The sequence below is a fragment of the Scyliorhinus canicula genome, chromosome 22, assembly GCF_902713615.1.
Source record: "Scyliorhinus canicula chromosome 22, sScyCan1.1, whole genome shotgun sequence".
Classification (NCBI taxonomy): domain Eukaryota; kingdom Metazoa; phylum Chordata; class Chondrichthyes; order Carcharhiniformes; family Scyliorhinidae; genus Scyliorhinus; species Scyliorhinus canicula.
Window position 1 is genome coordinate 1,572,997 of NC_052167.1, and position 20,179 is coordinate 1,593,175.

Here is a 20,179-nt window from a genome sequence, read left to right on the forward strand (position 1 = left end):
TCATTTATATAGCACCCTTCACAAGCTCCGGACATCGCAAAGCACTGCACAATCAATGACGTATGGTCATTGTTGCAATGCAAGGAACACGGCAATGCGACGTGTGCCAATTTGCACACAGCAAGATCACACAGACAGCAACGCGACGACGACCAAATAATCTGCTTTGAGTGATGTCAATTTGCCAGATAATTATTGGCTAGGGCAACAGGGATAACTCCTCCTGCTCATCTCCAAAATAGACCACGGATTTTTTTTTAATGTGCGCCTAAGAGAGCAGCTGGAGACTTGGTTTAACAGCTCACCCAGAAGGTGACACCTCTGACAGTGCAACTCTCCCTCAGTACAGCTCTGGAGTGTCAACTTACGCTCTTGCGCTCGCGTCCTGGACTGGGACTCGAACCCACAGCCGTCTGACTCAGGGGCAAGAGTGAGACTAACTGAGCCACTGACAGGGAAAGAGCAAGGGAATGGGACAAAGAGCTGGCATGAGCATCATTCGACGAAGGAAAGGATGCCGAAAGCATTTGAAGTTACCTGAATCAAGTTACCTGAATCCAAGCTGTCTGCAAACAACCTGAGTGTTTAGGTCAGTCCACTTGTCATCACACACTGTACCCCACACTCCGTTGCGATAGATTTCCAATCGCCCCTCACTGGAATCTCTGCCTCCTACCAGTCGTACCACGCCATCTGTAAGTAGGCATCCATTGAACACACATTTGTATCATTTATTTTGTATGGAAAGGTCAAAGATTAAGAGCGCTGGTGGAGAGGAGGAAAGAATCCTGGCATTTAGATAGCAACTCACCATGTTGAAATATCTTAAAGCACTTCATACATGAATTATTTTGATCCTGTGCTATGTGGGAACAGACAGCAGCTATCTAGGGAATATACTCAAAAATGAATAAGGTGAAACTTTTTCTCCATGATTTTTCTCCCGTTTGCAGTTTCCTGGAATTTAATCTTTAAACCCTGGAGGGTTGGCAAATCCAGTCAGCGCACCCAATTCTAAGTAAATATTAAAACTTTGCCAGGTGTAGTTGGGTCAGAGGGAATACCTACACCACATGGACTGAACCGGTTCAAGAAGTTAGATCACAACCACCTTCTCAAGGGCAACTAGGGATGGGCAATAAATGGCCAGTGTCACCCACATTCTGGAATGATTCAAACCAAATACAGGCCGAAGTGCTAAATTCTATGCTCAGTCTTGGTGATGAGCGATCAGCTAGTTTCTTTCCGCGGCACTCGCCCGTCTCAATTAAATCAACTTAAAACGTGTGAACTAGATACCTGTAAATGGGTCACAGGAGACTCCAGCATCTTCTGCATGCTCACAGTTGTGTTGTCCCCAATTGCTTTTCTTACACTCGTCCAAGTAAAGTTCGTTTCCCGTGCACTCAACCTCATCCAACATTATTGGACCTGTCCCGTGTCCGAAATGAGACCCCAGCCAAGACTTGGCAGTTCCACTATGGAAGGAAGAGATGGGAGAATCTTACGAATAATCTATTTGTGCCTCTCTGGACAGAATTCCATAGATTATATGAACATGCGTATTGTATACTCAGGAACAATCTAATCCCAAATATACGAAGCTCTTGTGAAGCATTATAGCATCAGTCCAGGTTCTGGATAATTTAAGAAACCGTCAAAGTTTGCTCAGGTGTTGAACCTTGTCCATCTGTCATGAACAACGCTGGTGAGGGGGAGGAGTTAAAATGGCAGCCAGGCAGAATCTATTTCCTTCCAGCATTCCTACCCGCCCGCCATTTTAACTCCCAAGGTTTTTGGGAATGTGGAGGTTTTTGAGATGCTGGGATCCAATGATGCTGTTTGGATAGACTGTTTCGCTTTGAGATAGGCCACATACGTACAGTCCCCAAGTGTCTTGCAAAGTGTCAGGAAAAGTCCTGGTAAGTAATGATTGAGTTTTTTTTTGGATGATTCCTCATTAGAGAGAGCATATCTGGAGTACCACATTGGGTTTTACTCTCCTTCTTTAAGGAGGGACATACTTGCACTTGAATTAGGTCAGAGAAGACTGATCCTGGGATGAAGAAGTTTGTCTTTTCAGGACAGGTTGGGCCTATGCTCATTGGCGTTTAGAAGAAAGAGAGGTGGTCTTACTGAAACATATTTGATTCTGAGGCAGCTTGACAGGGTGTATGCTGAAAGGATGTTTCACATGTGGGGAACACGAGATAGTGTTAGATTGTGAATCTCCTTCCTCATGTGCAGTCGCTCAGGATGTAGTGTGACTTGCTTCCATTCCGATTCAATGGGTTCTGAGGTAGATGATGAGTCCAATGTGCGACTCTGCCACGTGTGAGGCAGGTAATGCTTGAAGGGTTGGGTAGATGGGTTATTGGAAGTTTCTACGCTCCCCCTGACACCTCCACTTCGCTTCTGCACGCTATCCACAAAGTCGCTCGATGTATTTGGTGCTTCCCGAATCTACCTTTTTAAAAATTAATTTAGAGTACCCAATTCATTTTTTCCAATTAAGGGGCAATTTAGCGCGGCCAATCCACCTACCCTGCACATCTTTGGGTTGTGGGGGTGAAACCCACGCAAACACGGGAGAATGTGCAAACTCCACACGGACAGTGACCCAGAGCCGGGATCGAACCTGGGACCTCGGCGCCGTGAGACTGCAGTGCTAACCACTGCGCCACCGTGCTGCCCTCTACCTTCTTCTTTTTCATCAGTCACTAGCCAGGGTCTCCCATGAGTGGACGAGGGTGTTTGACCTCTTCATGGACGCTTTGAGGAAACCTCAAAAGCGTTTCCATTGTCCTCATTGGATTCTCTTGCCGAGACAGATAACAGATAGCCAGTGGTGAAGGATAACACTGGAGCCAATATTACTCAGTCTTATATTTACTTACAGAATGAAACAGTACAGACTCCGAACTCACCCACGCCACAGCTACATTAAGTGTCTTTTAAAGCCCTCCACCTCCGTTTAGTTAAACACATTTGATATACCATTAACAAGACAGAAATATACACCTTATAGGTGTTTACACAGACATGGCTTTGTGACAGGGAATCAGCGGGGTTCACTGCTGCTGAAGCCACTCTCAAGTTAAATCAATCATTATGAAACAGGAGCTGTTAATGTAGCTGGCAGGCTGGTTTCTGAATGATTTCATCACCTGAGATGTTAATTGTTAGTAACTCCACATTGACCATTATGGAAATGTTAGCCACCAACTATGCGTAATTAATTTCACTGCAAATCTTTAGAAGCTATTACGGCTTTTTTTTAAAAACAGATGAATGGGTTGCGGAAATGAATAATTGTTGGTTTTCATGCACCATAGAAATTCCATTAGTATCACAACAACCACAGTCTGCAGTCATTCTGCATTATATCACACAACTTCACAGTATATTAAATACTTGATGTTTAAAACATAATTACGTGTGACAAAACTCTGCTGATACTAGGTCAGCTGAACATATCAAAAATGAAACTGGTAAGATATTTGTAAATTAAAAGTATCACGGAGTACAGAACCAAGACGGGTAAGTGGAGTTTAAGATACGGACCAACCATGATCTGATTGAATGGGATACTCCAGGGGCTGACTGGTTGTCGCTTGTTCTTCGCAGGTTCTGAAACACTTGCACACTGACTTAGGGCAACACTGAGGGAAATGGCTGTGCTGTCCTGCCAAACCATATTTCATTCCATTTCTAATGATTTTTTATCAATTTATTTATGGGATGTGGGTGTCATTGGTTAGGCCTGCATTTATTGCCCATCCCTAATTGCCCTCGGGAAGGTGGTGGTGAGCTGCCTTCTTGCACCGCTGCAGTCCTTGTGTGTGGGTACACCCACTGTGATGTTAGGGAGGGAGTGCCAGGATTTTGACCCAGCGACAGTGAAGGAACGGGCAATATGTTTCCAAGTCAAGATGGTGAGTGACTTGGAAGGGAAATTGCAGATGGTGATGTTCCCTTGTATCTGCTGCCCCTATTCATAAGTAAGAGAGGCAATGGATTTGGAAGGTGCTGTCTAAAGCACCTTGCTGAGCTGCTGCAGTGCACCCTGGAGATGGTGCACACGGCTGCCACTGTGCGTTGGTGGTGGAGGGAACTAATGTTTGTGGATGGGGTGCCAATCAAGCGGGCACCTGGATGGTGTTGAGCTTCTTGAGTGGTGTTGGAGCTGCGCTGATCCAGGCAAGTGGAGGGTGTTCTATCACAATCCTGACTTGTAGATGGTGAACAGGCTTTGGTGAATCGGGAGATGAGTTACTCTCCACAGGATTCACAGCCTCTGACGTGCTCTTGATCTGAGTCTTCAACCTGCCCAGGTCATTTAAGGAGCTGGGAGCTGGGAGCTTTACACTGTTAAATTGAGAGGATGAATTGCAAAGATTCCTAATAAATTGATCTAATTACAGATATTCCCCACTCTCTCTGTCACAGCTAACCCCTTTACAGGGTCGGACTGGGTCAATTCATACCCCCAGCGTATTCCTGAGCTGCTGAGATGGGGAGTTTAGCCAGTCTGAATATTAACTCTGCAGAAAGGCAAAATAATTTCAAAGTTTTAAAACTGAAATGTTGGCAATACCCATCAGCACCTGGGTGGAGAGAAGTGAGTTCACATTCCAGAAGCAGTATCTTAGCCGAAGAGGAAATTTCACATGTTGGTCATTCCAACAAAGTCTCCGCGCTGGGCACATTTTCCCTTCAGACGCTGGCCGACCAGATTCGACCCCCACCCCAGTATTTGCAACTTTTAACACAAATCTCTACTTTCCTTTGAAATCAACTTTAAATAATCCTGTCAGTTGGTTAGTGAGGAACTGGATTCTCCGTTGTGAGAACGGCCCGCTAGCGCTGATAGCGAGGAAGAGAATTTGCCCGCGCCCTTCGCTGGATTCTGTACCTCCGCCGCTTGTCAATGGGATTTCCATTTGGGACCGCCCCATGCCGTCGGAAACCCGCGGGGGGGGGGGGGGGGGGGGGGGGGCTCTGCCAGTGGGCACAGAGAACCCCGTCCAAGGGCTGATTGGACACAAAATATCACATGATTTCATTTTTCCAGAATGATATTAATCCCAGGAGATTTAGAACAGGATAAGAATATGTTAAATGATGGGAATGAAAGAAGAAATTATATTTAAAAAACCTTACAATTTCAACACAAACTGCAGTGTGACACGCATGAAGGAATCTTTACTTGCTAACCAGCACTGGGGGTGCACCTACACCACATGGACTGCAGCGGTTCAAGAAAGCAGCGCACCACCACCTTCTCAAGGGGCATTTGGGGATGGGCAATGAAGTCGAGCATAGCCAGCGACATCCTTTGATCGAATTCAGAACAACTCAGTGGACAATTCTGATCCTTTGACCAGGAAGATGATACTTCCCATTCTGTGATTACCGTACCTTAAGCCCAACTGCCTGCAGACCACCTCGGCGTCCAGATCATCCCAATGGTCGTCACACACGGTCCCCCACTCTCCGCCGTGAAAGACCTCAACCCGACCTTCGTACTCTTCCTTCCCTCCAACCAGGCGAATGGGCATTGCTGAATCTGCACTTGAGAAAAGCAAGACAAGGACATGTGAAGTGATATTTTAGTATCGATCCATTCCTTAGCCAATGCCAATTCTGATTTTCACACTCAAATGCAATGATGATAACATAAGGGCAGCAGAGTGCCACGCTGGGTAGGAGAGTCTGTGGCACAGGGCAGCAGAGTGCCACGCAGGGTAGGAGAGTCTGTGGCACAGGGCAGCACAGGGCAGTACAGTGCCATGCTGTGTAGGAGAGTCTGTGGCACAGGGCAGCACAGGGCTGCACAGTGCCACGCTGGGTAGGAGAGTCTGTGGCACAGGGAGGTGGGTTTGGAATGTTCAATTCTCTACCCAACGAGCCTCCGAGGTTAGAGGGGCCAGCCCCAGGAAGTGGCAGAGCCTGATCATTTCCCACATGACGCATAGTCTGCCCAAACTTTGTCTACTCTCACTTATTTTTTCCAGGTCTTACAACATCGCTGCCTGATTCTGGGACAGTGCGATTGTCACAGAGAGAAAATGTCATATATCTTATCCTCCTTGTTTCCGAAGGAAAACATGCATATATTTGGGGAAACTGGTAGGCGTTACAATACTCAGGAAACCCAGTGACATTAAGCTGATTTCCAGTTCCTTGTCCAACATACATTATGCAATATTGTATTATCGGGAGAGAGTTTATTTTTTTTGCAGATTGGGTCCTGAGCCCCCATCCCGGTGGAGCCAGCCTTGTCAGCCCGATCGGGCCACGGGCCGCCACAGTGACAGTTTCTGGAGAGAAACACATGGGGCTGGATTCTCCGATTTTGAGGCTATGCCCCCACATTGACGTGGGAACGCTGGCGTTTTACGACAGAACAAATGGCGTAAAACGGCAAGGCAGCGTAGAGCACCCGGCTCTAGCTGCCAGTAACGCCCGGCGAAATGCCGGGTCCATGGCCGCGCATGTGCACAGCGGCGGCCACTCGCGGACCCGACCTACAAAATGGTGACCCCCCCCTTTGGCTGGCTCGTGCGCCCGGGACCACCCCTCAACAGTGCCCTCAGCCGCTGGCAAAGTCCCTCCTGCCCGCGGGTCAGCCCTCCCCTGATTGTGGCGGCACTGGACTGAGTCCACAGCCGCCGCACCGAATTCCCGACCGATGAGACCACACGCGACCGATGCCGTTGGGAAGTTGGCCGGTCGGGGGCGGAGAGTCGGGGGTGGGGGGCCTCAGGCAATATCCTGAGGCTGTCGATACGGCGCGCGGCTTCGAAGGGGGCGGAGCATCGGGAAAGTCCCCCCCCCCCCCCCCCGATTCGGTCGTGAACGGGGATTCCCCGGCCGATCGGCGAACTTCGCAAACCCACAAACTCCGGTTATAATTGCTGAGGGGCTTAGCCCTGGCCTTTACCTTCGGGCAGTCCACACACAACCCCGGCATCATTGTCATGTCCGCAAGCTCCACTCGCTGACGTGCTGTTGCTACATTGCAGCAAAGCAGCCTCGTCTCCACGGCAGTGAACCACAGCCATGTGGATGGGGCCGGATCCCGGGCCGAAGAACAAATTCTTCCTGCCGACGCCTATTTCACTGTGAATGCAAGTGACAGGCCAGAAAGCAGGGACGGGGAATGGAAGGAAGGGTTCAGAGGTCGCAGTGGGAAAAGGGGTTAACGGAGAGAATGGAAAGTGTGGGAAGGAGACAGGATAAGAAAGAAACGGAAAGGAAATAACAGCATGTTATTTCATGAGTAGTATTGTTCACACTGCATGGTTTGGAGATTAATTTCCTCTGAATTATTTTTAGTGTGCCAGCTAACAGATCTGTGCTATTTTCATGTGGTTGCTAACTTGTAAAAAAATAAATAGGCTAATGACTGTGTTAAATAATTCAGAGATTTCACAAGGATGTTAATCAACGAACTAAAAATAGCGTGCAACTCGTTTGATAAATAAATACACTGTTTCTCAATTCATTGGGTTACATTTCCGAGAATTATTTTTATCCTGCAGGAACTCACAGAGCTGCTGAAATAACTTGAGGCAGACCATAGCGCCCCTATGGGTCACTCCAGCATTTTGCCTTCCCTATCTCTGCGTTCCGTTAATGCTATCGTACCAGCACATAGTGCAACAGGTCGCTCCTGAAACAGTGTCAAACTTCTTCCAACACCGGTACTCACAGGAACAGGAAATCCCTCCCATCCCACTCCGAGCCTGTTCTGCTGATTCATGTTCCAATTTACCCACCTCCTTTTAATTCTTTCACGGGACATGAGCGTAACTGGCAAGGCCCAGCATTTGTTGCCCACCCCTATATGCCCTTTAACTGGGTGGCTTGCTGAGCCATTTCAGAGGGTAGTTAAGAGTCAACCACATTGACGTGGGTCTGGAGTCGCATGCAGGGCCAGACTAGGGAGGGATAGCAGATTTCCTTCACATTAGTGAACCAGATGGACTTATACAACAATCAATGATAGCTTCGTGCTCATTAATACTGACTTTATATTTCAGATTTTTTTATCCATTTAAGGGGCAATTTAGCGTGGCCAATCCACCTACCCTGCACATCTTTGGGTTGTGGGGGTGAGACCCACCCAGACACGGGGAGAATGTGCAAACTCCATAAAGACAGTGATGAGGGGGGGGGGGCACTATCGCACCCGGGTCCTGGGTGGCGTGAAGCAGCAGTGCCTCTCCGCTTTTAGGGCAGCATGGTGGCGCAGTGGTTAGCCCTGCTGCCCCACGGCGCCGAGGTCCCAGGTTCGATCCCGGCCCTGGGTCACTGTCCGTGTGGAGTTTGCACATTCTCCCCGTGTCTGCGTGGGTTTCTCCCCCCACAACCCAAAGATGTGCAGGGTAGGTGGATTGGCCAGGCTAAATTGCCACTTAATTGGAAAATAATGAATTGGGTACTCTAAATTTATAAAAAAATTAGAAAAAGAAAAAAAAAGCCTCTCCGCTTTTGTAATGTATGAACAGGTCTCTTCCTGAGCTCTCACTATCTAAGCTCGGCAAGATTGGACTTGCTCTCTGGCTAACGCAGTACAGGCCTAATCAGCTGAGCCACTTTGTACACCTAACATCAGAAAAAAATTGTCAATAAACTTTGTCATTTAAAGACAGTGAAGTGATCAGTGAGTCAAATCCAGCAATACCCTGACCAACCAACAATGAAATGGTTCAAAACCGATGTGAGCAAGTCCCGCTGTGGTACAGCAAAAATACTGTCTGTAAAATGATTAAACATTGAACAGTGTGATGCCAAGAACCATACGTCGCTCTGGAGGTTCAATATAACCTTGACAACAACTGTGATTACTATGCTCAGAATAATTGCTGGATGTATTGTTCCAACATTCATACCTCAAGCTTAGCTGCCGACAGACCACACTGGCATCTCTCTCATCCCAATTCTTGTCACAGACAGTGCCCCATTGTCCATTGTAAAGTAACTCCACCCTCCCCTCACGCTGACTGGCTCCTCCACTCAATCGGATGGCACCTTAAAAATCCAGGAAAACCATGAAGAGCCTTTTGTCCTTTGAGAAGTTGCAACTCCTTAATCAAAATAAATCGGTGCACATCACACAGACCAAAGAAACACTTCGAACTGGTTGTAAGGGTTGGAAACACTTAAGCAACCGCTAAAATTCTCCTAAAGCATCTTAACCCGCCACTAATTGCATTATAACAAGCGGATTTTTCCCGTGCGTTACTGGTGTTCCGATAACCCTGCATTCTTGGACACGCCCATCGAGCCATCGATGCATCATTGCTGTCACAACCTAAATGCAGCCAATACACCACCTGCCTGCCCGAGGTTCAGGCTGATTGGCATTTGTAGTGGCAATTTGGGCAATAAACCTGAGCTAAGCTTTTAAGAATACGCATGGGTTGGTGACACAGACTGGTCGAGACTGCATCGTGGTTCAGCCAGGCTGGACCGGTGGGTCCGATTCAACTTGAAATGTCTATTGTTCCATAAATCTCACTTTCAGTTCCCAAATGCTTTCGTGAACAACGTGTAAATATTCATGAAATCCGCTCGGGTCAAGAGAGGATTCTTTGAGGTGAGTGAGCTGGAAACATCTGTTGGCTTGGCTAATTAAGGGATTGAGTAGGTCCACTTTCGGAGGTGTGGGTCTATTCCGGTTTCCAGACCGGGGCAGCTGCTCTCAGCCAGCCAGCCAGGCAGCAAGAGGTGCTGCGATTGCCATCACTTGATTAGGGAGGGAGTGAATCATTCGATTGGTTTCCCGAAATGCCCAACGCGAAATACACGCAATCTGGGCATAGTCCTGAAAGGTAGGACAGTAAGGAGCAGAGAATGTTTAGCTTAAAGACCCTCAAGATGAGAAGGAGTGAAAATTAGCAGGGAGGTGAGAAAATGGTCAAAAACATATACTTCGATGTACGTCATAAACATTTGCCGAACGTTATCTGCGGCACCCCTTCCGTTGCTAAGATCGAGACAACCCTCACACCAGTTGCTGAGCAGCCTGACACATCTTTTTCCAGGGTAGTTAATGTTTGGTTATCCCTTGAATTTGATATTATCTCACCCCTCCCACGCCACACGTCATCCGCTTGGCAGCGACGGCAAGGAGGGCTTACTCATCGAACTTGCTCATACATTTAAATTCCTTCACCAAGGGAGAAAGTGTGGCTCCGCCCTCCTTTCAATTTCAGATCAGCTTGCTGGAGTCCGACAGAAATCATGGAATCCCTCCATCCATTCCTTTTTTTTTTCTTTTTTTTTAATTTAGAGTACCCAATTATTTTATCCAATTAAGGGGCAATTTAGCATGGCCAATCCAACCACCCTGCACATCATTTGGGTTGTGGGGGTAAGACCCACACAGACACGGGGAGAATGTGCAAACTCCATACGGACCGTGACCCGGGGCCGGGGACCGAACCCGGGTCCTCAGCGCCGTGAGGCAGCAGTGCTAACCACTGCGCCGCCGTGCCGCCCATCCTTCCGGCCATTCCAACGGCCGCGCTGAGTCTAAAGAAGAACAAACTGTTTACCGTGATTGCAGTCACATTCTGACCAGCTTATTGACCCCGATTTCTTCCGGTAGAAGCACCACGGAATTGTTTCCCCGTCGGGATTGCGGCAGAGGTTGTGATCGCCAAGGCCCTTGTTGGGATACTGCTGGACATAGTCTGGGAACTCTGACCACTTCAGACACTCTTCTCCGGTCACAGTGGACGTCGCTGACCCGGTATAATGACCCAGTTCGGCAAAGCTGCCTAAACACCGACCAACAGCTGTGGAGACAAACACGGGTCACAAAATTCGTTTTGTTCTACGCCTGTTTTACACCGTTAATGAGTGACGGCTCCCAGGAAGCTGCCAGTGCCACTTGTATTCCAACTCAGAGGTGTTTACGAATGTATCACTTTATTCTAAATTCCTTCCGATTCCTTGTGCAAAGTTTCTAAACTTGAACCATCACTGCTCTCTCATTGTACATAATGTCTGCTGGCATCACTATGTCAACTAATTAATGAAAGACTTGCATTTATAAAGCAACTTTCGCAACCACAGAATGTCTCAAAGCACCTCTACAGCCAATGACGTCCTTTTGCAGTATAGGTTCTGTTGTAATTTAGGAAACAAGGCAGCCAATTTGTCCACAGCAAGCTCCCACACGCAGTGATGTGCTAATCTGTTTTGCTGATAGCGATTCAAGGATAAATATCGGCTGGGACGTGAAGGGATAACTTCCCTGCTCTTCTTGAGAATAGTGCCCATGTGGTCCTTTACATCCATGCAGGCAAGGCCTCCATTTGCCATCCCGTCTGGAGACAACACTTCAGATAGCGCAGCTCTCCCTCAGTGCTGTAGTGTTCTAGCTCTTTACGCGTGAGTCTCTGAAGTGGGATCGGGACCCACATCCAGCTGACACAGAGGCATGGTTGCTGCCAAACGAGCCACCATTGACACAAATTGACACCATTGACAGGAAGGGACAGGAGTAAAACAAACCGTCTCTCTTCCAGAAAATAAAGTCTATTTCAGCCCTCATTGTTGAACTGTAAATGTGGGGAAGCGCAAACGTTAGCCGGCTGCTGATGCTCCCTTGGTTCAACATCTGTACCATCTGCATCCTCGGTAAACATGCTACTCAGAAAAACACCAGCAGAATTTTCATATACATATATGAAAAATGTTTTAAAAGTTACGGGAAGTACGAATCATCTTGCAAAGCTGAAATAGGTTGAATCCAAAAGGAGGACAGTTTCTACGGCAGATCACATAATCAGAGAATGGTTACAGCTGCTGACTCCAGGCTGGTTGTCTGAAGGAGCAACTCTGGAACTGCAAATGTATCCTTTTCAGATAATGATTCTGTAATCATCGAACGGGTACAGCACAGATGGAGGCCATTCAGCCCACCTTGTCCATGCCAATCCGGAGACACCCAGGTGCCCTTTCTAATCCCACCTTCCTGCACCTGGTCCACTGCCCTGTAACTTACAGCACAAGGTGGAGATCCAGGTACTTTTTTAAAGAGTTTAGGGTCTCTGCCTCCACCTACAATTCGGGCGGCAAATTCCAGACTCCCACTACCCTCTCCGTAAAAAGGTTCTTCCTGATAGCCCCTCAACACCTTCTGCCACTTCTCTTGAATCTATGTCCCCGGTTCTAGAACTCTCCACCAAGGAAAACAGTTTTACCCTGTCCAGGTGCAAAGGAGATTTACCAGGATGAAATGAAATGAAATGAAAATCGCTTATTGTCACAAGTAGGCTTCAAATGAAGTTACTGTGAAAAGCCCCTAGTCGCCACATTCTGGCGCCTGTTCGGGGAGGCTGGTACGGGAATTGAACCGAGCTGCTGGCCTGCCTTGGTCTGCTTTAAAAGCCAGCTATTTAGCCCAGTGTGCTAAACCAGCCCCTGGTTTGGAAGCTAGGTCTTATGAGGAAAGGTTGAGGGAGCTAGGGCTTTTCTCTTTGGAGCGGAGGAGAATGAGAGGTGACTTAATAGAGGTTTATAAGATGATGAGGGGGATAGATAGAGTGGACTTTCAGAGACTATTGCCATGGGTGGATGTAGCTGTTACAAGGGGGCATAACTATAAGATTCAGGGTGGGAGATATAGGAGGAATATCCGAGGTAGGTTCTTTACTCAGAGAGTGGTTAGGGTGTGGAATGGACTGCCTGCTGTAATAGTGGAGTCGGACACTTTAGGAACTTTCAAGCGGTTATTGGATAGGCACATGGAGCATACTGGAATGACAGGGAGTGTGATAGCTTGATCTTGGTTTCAGACAAGGCTCGGCAGAACATTGAGGGCCAAAGGGCCTGTTTTGTGCTGTACTGTTCTATGTCTCTTCCCCTCATAATTTGGTACACCTCGATTAAGTCACTCCTAAGCCGTCTTTGTTCCAAGGAAAATGTAATACCCTGCAGGAAACCTATGAGGCGGGAATATTGGCTTCCCTGTGCTCCTTGGAGAGTACGAGCTCTCCCGCTGGGGACAAGGTATCTCAATTAAACTCTGCATATAAGGTTGGCCAGTAAGGCACCGACATCAGCAGGCACCTGGTAGGGATCTACTGGGTAGTGTAGATATTGTTTGTGTAAATAAAGCTTTGTTTCCTATTTTACTCAGTGTGAACTCCCCATGTCCGTATTAAAGATTCAATTCTCTTTTGAAAGCCTCGATTGACCCTGCCTTCCACCACACTCGCAGGCAGCAAATCCTCACTGTGTGAAAAAGATTTTTCTTCATGTCCCCATTGCTTCGCTTGCCAATAAGCTGAAATCTGTGCCTTCAATGTTCTCGATCCTTCCTCCAATGGGAACCATTTCTCCCCATCTACTCTTCCCAGCCCTCGAACGATCTTACATAACTCAGTCAAATGTCCTCTCAGCTTTCTCTTCCTCAAGGAGAATAGTCCTTACTTCTCCAGCGTACTCAAGCAACGGAAGTTCCTCAACTCTGTAACCATTCTCGCCAATCTTTTTTCCGCCCTCTCCAAAGCCTTCACAACCTTGCTGAAGTGTGGCACGCAGAACTGTGACAATATTCCAGCTGAGACCGAATCAGAGGACAGATGCACACACGTTTCCCGCAGTGTAGATTAAATTATTCCATTCAGGGACAATACGGAACCACATTAAACAAGGCATAACATATTTTAAAAGATAAATATTTTCCATCTACATGGTTTTCTCACCTCCTACGAATGTTCCAGAGTGCTTTACAATGGAAACATTGCCTTTTGAAATGCAATCAATGTTTTCATTTACTCAGGTATTGCGGCCAACATTTGAACAGCAAAGCAAAACACTCAACAAAGGAATGAATGAATGACCAGGCAGTCAATCTTTAGTGGAGACGGTTGCGAGAGATCCACTGATCCAGGAAACTAGGGGATTTCCCTGGCTCTCTTTGAATGGAGCTGCCGGATCTATTCTGTCCACCTGCCAGGGCAGACAGACCCTCAATTCAACACTGAAAGACGGTAATCCAACGGTGCAACACTCCCCCAGTACAACCCCACGGTGTCAGGCCAGATTATGCGCTCAAGTCTATAGTGGGCTTTGAACCCATAGCCTTTAACTAAACTGCGAACATGATAGGTGAGATTCTCCGCTGCCCAACGCCAATATGGTAATCGGTGATCGGGCAGAGGTTGGGCTCCGACACCCAAAACGGGACCAGCGCCGATTTAACGTCGGTGAGCCGTGCACCGCCCCCACGAAGTGGCATAGTTGCATTGCGCGTGGCATAATTTAATTGCATGTCATCGGAAGGCCCACCGCCCCCGATAGGCCGAGTTCCCGACTGCAAGGTTGATGTGTGGTCTCAGCAGATGGGAACCTGACGTGGCCCCTGCGGAGTGTGTCCAGTGCCGCCACACTCGGCCAGGATCCGTGCCGCTGGCTGGAGGGTGGGGGCCTCCGTGAGGGCTGGGGGGACTGGTGGCGGTTGGCCAGGGGTTGGCCTGTGGGGCCACGGATTGCAGGTCGGGTCCACGCACAGCCGGCGCCAGGTTGTACGGTGCGACCGCTGCAGGTTGTCGCCGTACGCATGCGCAGCCAGGGACCCGGCCATTCTCTGGCCGTTTACGACGCAGGGGCCAGGAGTTTCACCCGGCACCGCTGCTCGCCCTTCACCAGTCCCGGAATTGGTGAGGGTTCACTGCCGATTTTGGGATCGTAAAACTCCCGCAAATTCTCCGTTTGAGCGGGCACTTAGCTACGGAAAAGGAGAATCCAGCCCGATGTATTTAGACTCTTATAAACAAAATTCCTTAATATGTGACAATATATGACAAATGCATTAACCCCAGAACATTGGAGAATTCCCACATCTAGCCACATCTGTTTGGAAGCCGATTCCCTGGATCCTGGGAACTTCAGCTTTCTAAGTTGTGTAGCATAGACAACCTCATTTTCCAATGGTGCTGTTCACAAACAACTTCCTCTGCTTTGATATTAAGGTACATTTGAGTCTGGGGAAGCACCTTGCCTCTATGGTGTTTTTTAAACTGATTCCCCAGTGGACAGGAGGGGTTTGGAACTTTGTCATTGGGAAGCACACAAGGTACTTCCTCCTCCAGACATGAAGCTCCTCTCCCGTAGTTACGAATAACACCATTCACCTCTACTGGATATCTTAGTTCCAATACCCAGCAGATGCTGCTCACTGTGACTTAGTGGGTAGCACTCGCAGTGCAAAGTCAGAAGGCTGGTGGTTCAAGCTCCACTCCAAAGACTTAAGTGCAAACGTCCAGCAGACACTCCGGTGTAGTACTGAGGGAGTGCTGCACTGTCAGGGGTGCTGCCTTTTTGATTAAATATTAAATCTAGATTCATAGGCATTTACAGCACAGAATGAGGCCATTCAGCCCATCGCCATGCTGGTCAACAAAGATCTGTCGACACTAATCTCATTTTCCAGCGCTTGGGCCATAGCCCTGGTGTTACGGCAGAGCAGATGAATATCTAAATGCTTCTTTAATGTTATGAGGGTCTCTGCCTCCACCCCCCTTTCAGGCAGCGAGTTCCAGACTCCCACCACCCTCTGGGTGAAAAGCTCAATTGCCTCAACTCCCCTTTAGCCTACGACCTCTTACCTTAAATCTATGCCCCTTGGTTATTCACCCCTCCACTAATTTAAAAAGTGCCTTCCTATCCTTGCCCCTCATAGTCTTACCCACCTCTATTAGGCCCAGAGAATACAAAGGATTTCAGAAGAATAGCTGGGGATTTATTCCCTTGCCCTGACCAATATTTATTCCTTAATCAACATGACTAAAAAAAAGTTTATCTCGTCATTATCAGAGTGTTGTTTCTGGGACCTTGCTGCCCACCAAGTGACTCATGTGTTCCCTACATTACAATGGTGACTATACTTCAATCAGTAATTCACTTGCTGTATAGGCCTTTGAGGCATCCCAAGATGATGCAAGGTGATATATACATGCAAGTCTTTCTTTTATTTTTAAACCCTTTGACAGACTCTGGCACGGTGGTTAGCACTGCTGCCTCTGTAGCCACCTGGGGCGGCCACGTCCTGATTTCAAAATGGACACTCGCAAGGAGTGTAGGGAAAATTGGACAACTCCAGAGAACACAAGCAGGTGCAAGGTTTCCTGCGTATTAAGATTTGCAGAACCCAGACAGAACTGAAACCAATAGCCATTAACATATTAATGAGCCATCTCCAGGGACAAAAAGAGACATTGAAACAATCGGGACCAAGACAGACTCCCCGGCGCCAGTGGGAGCTAGAACAAAGGCAGGCCACCGAACACCTAAGGCCCGCCCAACAATCAGGGAACAACTCCAGTATTGGAGAAAATCGATGAGAACGATTGAGACATGGTCCAATTAATTGGGACCGAGTCCAGGGTCCGGACAAAAGGGCGCGAAACCCCTGGGGACTATAAGATAGCGTCCCCAAGTTCAGTTTGTTCTTCTTAGCCTTGGCTCTCAATGAGGAGAGACCTGCCTAGCAGCTGCATCAACCAAGTAAGTCTCAGATCAACGCACGCTACGGGATAGACGCTCCTAGCTACTATTTCATACCAGTTCGAAGCCAGCAGAATCAGAATCGGACAAAGACCATTGTTCCTCTGACCAGGTGGGCCATTCGAAGCTAAGTATAGGCTTTTAGTAGTAGTGATAGTTTAGTAAGTAGAGTTTATGCATGAGTAGTGATTGACTGTGCGTATAATAAATGTGTATTGATTTCAAACTTACTAACTGGTGTATTGAGTTATTGATCAGTACTTGGCTTTGAACCTCGTGGTGGTATCAGAAAGATACCTGGCGACTCTAGAGCAAAGGTTATTAAAACAGAGCAAATTAAGAAAACACATAACGAGCAACACCTCACAGTGCTAGGAACCTGGGTTCAATTCCAGCAGCCTTGGTGGGCTGTCAGTACGGAGTTTGCACATTCTCCCCGTGTCTGCGTGGGTTTCCTTCGGGTGCTCCGGTTTCCTCCCACAGTCCAAGGATATGCAGGGTTAGATGGATTTGCCGTGCTAAATTGCTCTCTTAGTGTCCAGGGTTGTGCCGGTTAGGTGGGGTTACGGGTTTGCAGGGATGGGGGGGGGGGGGGGGGGGGGGGAGAGGAGCCTGATTAACGTGCTCTTCAGAGGGTCGGTACAGACTCGATAGGCCAAACGGCCTTCTGAATATTAGTGAATATTACGAAGGGATTATGTGTGTGCATTTGGGTGTGTGTGGGGGGGGGGGGGGCGATGTTTGTGTGGGGGCTTTGTATGTATGTTCATGCATGTGTGTATGTGTTTTTGTATGTTTTGTATGTAGATGTGTGTGTTTGTGTATGTTTATGCACATGTGTGTGTACATGTGTGCTTGTGTATGAGTGTACACATGTGTGTACATAGATCATAGAATTTACAGTGCAGGAGGCCATTCGGCCCATCGAGTCTGCACCGGCTCCTGGAAAGAGCACCCTACCCAAGGTTAACACCTCCACCCTATCCCCATAACCCAGAAACCCCACCCAACACTAAGGGCAATTTTGGACACTAAGGGCAATTTAGCATGGCCAATCCACCTAACCTGCACATCTTTGGACTGTGGGAGGAAACCGGAGCACCCGGAGGAAACCCACGCACACACGGGGAGGATGTGCAGACTCCGCACAGACAGTGACTCGACCCGGAATCGAACCTGGGACCCTGGAGCTGTGAAGCGATTGTGCTATCCACAATGCTACCGTGCTGCCCACACATGTGTGTGTATATGTGTACAAGGAGATATAGAAACACAAATGAACCGTTTAATCCCTTGAGTTTATGCTGCCTGTCCGCACAATCTCCCCCAGAATAATATTATTTGAACCGATTAGAACCATTTTGTCACTGAACCTGTTTGAACTTCCAATTAGAGGAATGATAATATTGCTGGCAGCGAGTAACCGCCCTTGCACCAACCCAGATCCAGGTGATGTAGGAACATGTCAGATTGCACAAAAAACCCTATTTATCATTCCAGCCAGTTTAACTGTAATGACAGGAATGGATAGCCAGGCTGCCAACTCACATTTGCAAACCAAACACTTAACCAGGCACCCACCTTTCACTTGAACAGTGTTATTTTCAACGATAAATTATTTTGTAGCAAATTAATTCAAACAGACCTCCACGTGGGTAACATTTACAATGTAATCTTTCTCTCTTTCACACAGGGAAGGAAGGGCTTGGAGATCTGATGAGGTGTGATAAATAAGTATTTGTCATCTGTTTTCTATTTTCTATCATGTTTTGATGTTGAAGGCTATTCCCGCATCACAGCAGTCACCACACTTCAACAGGCTGGAAAGCACTTTGGGGACATCCCGGGTCGGCGCTACATAAATGCAAGTCTTCTTACTAAACCCGGACAAAGGATGTCTTTAGCATCGTCTGACAGTGCTCAGCTAGCATACGTTTGAAACATGTTACCTGATAGATGGTTGTCTTTTGCTTGATGGGTCCCTGCAACCTGGAAATAAAGAAAACATCAGGAAAAACATGAGTTGACATCCGTGCAAAGTGCCTGCTCTGGTGTGCAGACTGGTGAATTCCTCCCGGTGGCGTTTAAACCCCATCTCTGCTCCACTATGCCAGACCAGGCTGAATAAACTGGAGGGAGGGGGGCAAAGAGGCAGACGGAATGCGATGATATCCCACGTTTGCTCTCGGTTTGCATTTGGGAAAGCGTGCAGATCTGTGATCTGCTTTCTCCAAGTCAGCTGCTATCTTACCTGGGCTCCCAGGACGCAGTAACACAGGATTGTGGAGAGTGCAGAAGCCAATACCATTCTGAAGTCACATCCTAGTCCGGAGTCCCCCCACACTCAGGTATCTGTACTGAGGAAGAAGAAATTCCCAGGCCAGCTTCCTCCAGGGATTTCCACACCTTTTTTTTTTCTTGTCCCGGGGAAGCAAAAGTGTGTTTGCAGAGACAGGTCTGCAGAAAATGACTGTGCACACACACACACACACACAGCACAGACAGAGCTGCTGTACAGAGTGTGTGGAACCTCAGTGAATGGGTGGGACCAGACCAAGAGAACAAAACCCCATCAGACTGCAGATTATCTCAGCCCATCGGCACATTTCTGCTCCCTTTCGGGCACCACCGAATTACTGACACACACACACAACAAAAAAAGGTTCCCCCACCCCCGCTATTGCCTCACCTTAATCCTATTCCAGAATGCTGGCCAAATCTCCTTCTCCTCCTCCCAATCGCCCAGGCTCGGGTTTAAAGTGGCCTGCAGGCAACCTTTACTTGGCCAAACATTCAATGGGATTTACAGCACAGGATCAGGCCATTCGGCCCAGCCAACTGGTGCTGTTCATTCCTCCAACTTGCTCCCCCCCCCCCCCCCCCCCATTCTTCCTCACCCACCGAACCATCTAAATTCCCATTCTCTTCCAGCACACACTAGCCGTGCACTAAGGCAGACTTTCATCTGTTTCCATAGCTAGTAATTCCCGGAGCAGGTCGCGAGACTGTCGCCCACCGAACCGTCAGTATGACCAACTATTCATGTGTTTCCCCAATCTCCCCTTCAATGCATCCATACTGTTCACCTGAACCTGCGAGTTCCACATTTTCACCACTCTCTGGGTAAAGCTGAAGTTCCTCAGAAATCCCTCCTCGATTTCTTGTTTTCCCTTTGGGGCAGAGCTGTCCATTATTCTGGCCTTTGCACTCACTCTCGACAAATGCTTTGTCTTTTTACTGCAAACATTGCCGCTCCTGCTGCCTCTTGTACCATGATGTCTTTGTCATTTAATATCTCCCACCCCCAAACGTAGCTCAGAACTTCAATTTTGTTCTCCCAGTCATGTTAATTGGGCTGTGTATCAGTCCGTGACTCAGTTGTGTCATGTGAGAGTACCTTTAAGAAATAGATGCGTATAGAAATATCTGTAGTGAGAGTAGCTTTAAGAAATGGGTGTTTATTACTGCAGTGATGTCAGAGAGGGGGTGGAGCTTGGCTGTCTCAGCTTTTTACTTTCGTTTTAGGCCGTTTGCTGCAGGGTTGTTTTAGTTTTGTTTTCAGTGTTGGAGCTGAAGCCAGACCAAGCAGGTGTACTGCTGTTCTCTCTGCCATCAAAAGACTATCTCTTGATCATTTGGTGAATTC

General features: G+C 47.9%; 1 protein-coding gene across 2 annotated transcripts in view; it reads right to left on the reverse strand.

Annotated features, from left to right (window-relative positions):
- Positions 1–19,150, reverse strand: part of si:ch211-51a6.2 (neurotrypsin) — a 38,083-nt gene extending 18,933 nt beyond the window's left edge. Inside the window, exons 1-8 of one of the 2 annotated variants that reach the window (XM_038783099.1) lie at positions 18,785–19,150; positions 18,483–18,522; positions 10,569–10,811; positions 8,901–9,039; positions 6,947–7,125; positions 5,422–5,569; positions 1,300–1,478; positions 552–693 (exon numbers count right to left, since the gene is read on the reverse strand). In XM_038783099.1, coding sequence (XP_038639027.1) covers positions 552–693; positions 1,300–1,478; positions 5,422–5,569; positions 6,947–7,125; positions 8,901–9,039; positions 10,569–10,811; positions 18,483–18,522; positions 18,785–18,841 — 1,127 coding nt within the window. In that variant the 5' untranslated portion in view covers positions 18,842–19,150. The remainder of the gene's footprint in view (positions 1–551; positions 694–1,299; positions 1,479–5,421; positions 5,570–6,946; positions 7,126–8,900; positions 9,040–10,568; positions 10,812–18,482; positions 18,523–18,784) is intronic. The other variant, XM_038783100.1, reaches the window with a different exon arrangement.
- Positions 19,151–20,179: the final 1,029 nt, after the last annotated feature.